Here is a 4,969-nt window from a genome sequence, read left to right as displayed (position 1 = left end):
CCTATAAACGTATTGTTCAAGACAAAGTGGACAATCCGGATTCTACGAAACATGGAAACAGAAACCAATTACAAAAGCTTTGAATGGAACAACAGATTTCAAATGCTTACTGTGACCCTCACCTGGTGCAGAATGAGACAGTCAAGTCACACTTTTGCTCTCCGCTCCAGTTACAGGCATCAGACACCTTTAGCAAGTACTTGTACTTCGCAAAAATCTCCTCAGGTGCACAGACACCGAAGAACACCTTTCCAGCATGTTCAATTTTCTGTTGAACAATCACGAGAGCCTTGAGTAAGAGTTTAATTTAACTGACACAATACTAGTGCGTGTGACAGTGACATAACATACAGTCACTTTAATGTTCTTCTGTTTCAGTTCACAGATAAAGGCATCCTGCTTCTTGAAGATTTGGTCCTCCATATCCTCCATTTTTTGAGCCACCAGGACATAGTCACATAACCGAGGAAAATATAAGTTACACTGAATGAAACAAATGCAGAAACAACTAGGTTAAGACTGAAAGAATCTGGTCGTAGGCATACTGTACTATTTTTCTGTGAATATCAATTTTTGATCAGACGTTTGACACTATTATTGCTGTCTGGTTTTGTGTCATTATTTGTGTCTGTGACTGTCACTTGGTTTTCTCAGGAAGTTTAGATCATGCAGGGCAAGTGTTGATGTGAATGTGGCATTATAACCACAGTGTGGTAAGATATAACATCATCATGTGCTTTGCATGTGTATTTATCATAAGTGAGCATGTGCTTCTGTAGAAATACAACTGTGGTATCGAAGCCAGTTGGCCAACAAATGCACACGTCACATGGTTTCTTTTCCTACCTGTGAGGGAAGTAAAGGGTCATTTCCATTGTCCAGCTCATACAGAGCCACATCATCCTGCAATACACCGGAATGACAAAGAATAAGAAAAGAACATTTTATATGCATAAATTGTATAAAACAATGTTATATTTTAGTGTACATTTGAACTCCCTCAGTCAGAATCAGAAATCTACATCTACTCCCACTGTCCCTCATGTATTGTGGACAGCAGAAGCCTTCTCGATGTACTCTATGTACTTGCAATAAATCGACTCAATCTCTTTAAACGACACACTGTAAAGAAAAATGTGCATTATGCAAACTGGCAGTTGTTTGTGATGCCAAACCATATTTCAATTGAAACGCAAATTTCTAACTCATCCTCGTGCAAGTTATTACAGTGACAGCCGGACATTAATACCCAATGACTAACCTGCTTTATACTGTAAAAAGCAAATCGACCATATCATTGTACAGTGGGATCCAAAATACTTTTTTCATGTTTTTTTTTTTTTTAACAATTAAAGGTATAGTTCACCCAAAAATAAAAATTATGTAATTAATTACTCACCCACATGTTGTTCCAAACCTGTAAGACATTTGTTCATCTTCGGAACACAAATTAAGATATTTCTGATGAAATCCGAGAGCTTTCTGACCCTGCATAGACAGCTAGGGAACTACCACATTCAAGTCCAGGAAACGCAGTAAGGACATCCTTAAAATAGTTCATGTGACATCAGTGTTTCAACCGTAATTTTATGAAGCTACAAGAATACTTTGTGCGCAAAGAAAACAAAAATAATGACTTTATTAAACAATTTATTCTCTTCCACCGTTCATGAGAGTACCGCAACACATGCGTGTGATGCTGCTGAGCAGGAGCCGGAGTTCTGACGTAGAACCCGGATGCGCTGCACCTTGTTTACAAGCAGAAGATTGCACACGCATGCGTCGTGGTACTCTCGTGAATGGCGGCAGAGACTGACCGGCATGAACGACTAGGGGCGAGTAATTAATGACAGCATTTTTGCCTGAACTGTCTCTTTAAGATTTTCACTCACATTGTTACGCTGACAGTATAATTTATCATTACACTTTTTTTATTATAATTAATAATTATAATTTAAATTTTATTAGCTGTGTCAAATATTTGGACCCAAGTGTATCTGGACTTCAGTGGAGCTCACCTAGGCCTACAGTCTTTCAGAAAAGTCTTTTCATGTGTATTTATAGAAATCGAAGCCAATGGGATGGGAATTATATTACGGGATTATCTTTACTATTGCATATCTTTTATAACACTGTTGCTACTAAAAGATGTTAAACAAATCAGTCTAAAGTAAAAAAAAAAAAAAAAAACTGAACTTTTTTGTAAAATAATATTTTTCAAGATTTCTTTCTTCCTGTTCTACATTTTACTTTCTCTTTGACTGCATTTATTACTGCTGGTGTGACAACAGGTCAAGACATGCCTTTGGGTAACCATTTATAGAACTACAAGTGTCCGAGTGTGTTTGTCGGAAAGACAGAAAGACTGAGGAACCACTAAGAACAAGGATTTTGATTCCTCACCTCTGCCTTACATAACTATTAACCGAAGTCACAATAATTAAAGTATGTTCTTGCTCTATGACGTTTAAAGAAGCAGCACAGCCTCATGACAAATAACCTGTTTAACCACAACAGCACCATTATTCATTCCGTATTGCACACATTTTACGCAATACAAACGCATGATCATTTTACTCCCCCGCAACATCTATTAATAATGAGTCTAAAACATCTCATCCGTAATAAAGACTTTTTTATGCATCACACAAGATTAAAGCAATTATAAGCAAATTAATGAGTTGTCTAAGTAAAACATGAGTGTATATAAACATATTTAGTCACAGCAACGTCTCTTTTCTGAAGCATACACCTGAAAGTTCTCAGCAACAAGATGTTCAGGTCAGATGAGTGTTCCTCAGAGGTCCTTTTCTGTGGACATTAATCCCTCCTAAATAACGTTGTTAAACCTGTTTGAAATAACTACACTACACACATTTTAATAATCCAAATGAGTCATTCACTAGGCAAAAATAAAACAGTCATATCAAGAGTTTTCTTGCTTGACATGAGGACCGTAAACAAAAACATGTACCTCCCTATGGGATATACTGTTACTGTAACTTGCCTCTCTGTATGTTGTGGAACATGTTACAGTAATATTAGTAGTGGTGAAAGCCAATGTTTACGACAGGGTGAGTGCAACAGAAACTGCTACTGCTGTCTACTGTACTGAAAATGACATTTATATTTAATTTACTGTACACTTAAAATGATTAATAGCGCATTTCTCATTCTAAAGAGCTCCAACTAAATACTCAGAAAACAGCACTAGTCCTTTTTCTTCACATGAGCGATCAAATGTCTCACGTTGACCAATTAAATGAATAAATACTTCAAGATCAATTACAGACAGGCCTTTACCTATGCACCTGCAACACACACACACACACACACACACACACACACTGTACCTCTCGATCAGTGAAGAACATCCTCAGATCGAAGTTTTCAAAGCAGTTCTGTTAAGTTCAGGCAGACTGACGTCTCTTCTTTTATCCTCACATAGCCGAAGACCAGCACTAACTAATGCGAGAAATTAAAACTAACTAGAGACCGATCGAAAGCAGTGTGAACTTCCGCATTTCCCGACTCATGTTTAAGAAATCCGCAAGCACGACGGTGTGCTCATACCATTTACCTTTACAGGTGAGCCCACAGACGTCATCGCTTTCTGTGGAAGGGCGGGGCTGAGCTTCTTTACTGTCGATACACATCAAACTTCTTTATAAAGGACACACTCGGTCCAAACGAAGACACAACAATAACAACATACAAACACACACACACACACACGGACAAAACCCACAATATCACATGTGTACTAAAACGCCAAGAGGCAGACTGACGTCTCTTCTTTTATCCTCACATAGCCGAAGACCAGCACTAACTAATGCGAGAAATTAAAACTAACTAGAGACCGATCGAAAGCAGTGTGAACTTCCGCATTTCCCGACTCATGTTTAAGAAATCCGCAAGCACGACGGTGTGCTCATACCATTTACCTTTACAGGTGAGCCCACAGACGTCATCGCTTTCTGTGGAAGGGCGGGGCTGAGCTTCTTTACTGTCGATACACATCAAACTTCTTTATAAAGGACACACTCGGTCCAAACGAAGACACAACAATAACAACAACATAAAACACACACACACAAGGACAAAACCCACAATATCACATGTGTACTAAAACGCCAAGGATTCCACATATTTGAAAAAAGCCTGACTGAACTTAGTGCCAAGTTCGTCAGTTAAAATTATACTCGACGCATGTACATCAGTACTGATAACGTGAGATCGAAACTTAACTCCTTCTCCTTAAAGCAGTTCACAGACCTTACTGCCAAAAGTCATTGAGCTCTGAATGTGTTATTGTTGTTATAATTTGCCGCAGAGCTGGTCAGATTTTCACTCTGTATTTTCACAATTATAAGGCGCACAGAAAATACTTGCTTTAACCCCCTGGAATCTGGTAAAGAAATATTTAGGAATACTTATTTCACGTTATCATCATGTTTGGTGCGTGAGAACCAAGAAGTAATGTGATAGCCTATATATATATATATATTCATGGCCAAAAGTTTTGGCAGAGACACATTTTTGTTTTGCAAAGTTTGCTGCTTCAGTATTTGTAGATTATTTTTCCACAAGTTTTAAAGGCTTTTATTGGCCAAAAAAAATAAAATAATAATAAATATATAAAAATACAAAATTAGTCAATATTTACAGTGTTGACCCTTGTTCTTCATAACCTCTGCAATTCGCTCTGGCATGCTGGATATTAGCTTCTGGGCCAAATCCTAACTGACGGCGATCCATTCTTGCCTTATTAGTTCTCGGAGTTGATGACAATTTGTGGGCTTCTGCTTGTCCAATCGCCTTCTGAAGACTAGCCACAGGTTCTCTATGGGATTGAGATCCGGGGAGTTGCCTGGCCATGGATCCAAAATTTCAATGTAATGATCTTCGAGCCACTTCTTTATCACTCTTGCTTTGTGACATGGTGCTCCATCATGCTGGAAAATGCACG

The 4,969-nt window shown here is 38.2% G+C and overlaps 1 protein-coding gene across 1 annotated transcript in view; it reads right to left on the bottom strand.

The window, feature by feature from the left end:
• LOC107553057 (anoctamin-9-like) overlaps positions 1 to 3,581 on the bottom strand; it is a 10,067-nt gene extending 6,486 nt beyond the window's left edge. Inside the window, exons 1-5 of the mRNA XM_016235148.1 lie at positions 3,354 to 3,581; positions 847 to 903; positions 352 to 483; positions 123 to 268; positions 9 to 42 (exon numbers count right to left, since the gene is read on the bottom strand). Coding sequence (XP_016090634.1) covers positions 9 to 42; positions 123 to 268; positions 352 to 483; positions 847 to 903; positions 3,354 to 3,374 — 390 coding nt within the window. The 5' untranslated portion in view covers positions 3,375 to 3,581. The remainder of the gene's footprint in view (positions 1 to 8; positions 43 to 122; positions 269 to 351; positions 484 to 846; positions 904 to 3,353) is intronic.
• Positions 3,582 to 4,969: the final 1,388 nt, after the last annotated feature.

This window comes from Sinocyclocheilus grahami, unplaced genomic scaffold, assembly GCF_001515645.1.
Source record: "Sinocyclocheilus grahami isolate Dianchi unplaced genomic scaffold, SAMN03320097.WGS_v1.1 scaffold464.1, whole genome shotgun sequence".
Taxonomy (NCBI): Eukaryota; Metazoa; Chordata; class Actinopteri; order Cypriniformes; family Cyprinidae; genus Sinocyclocheilus; species Sinocyclocheilus grahami.
This window is presented reverse-complemented; position numbering and strand designations above follow the sequence as displayed.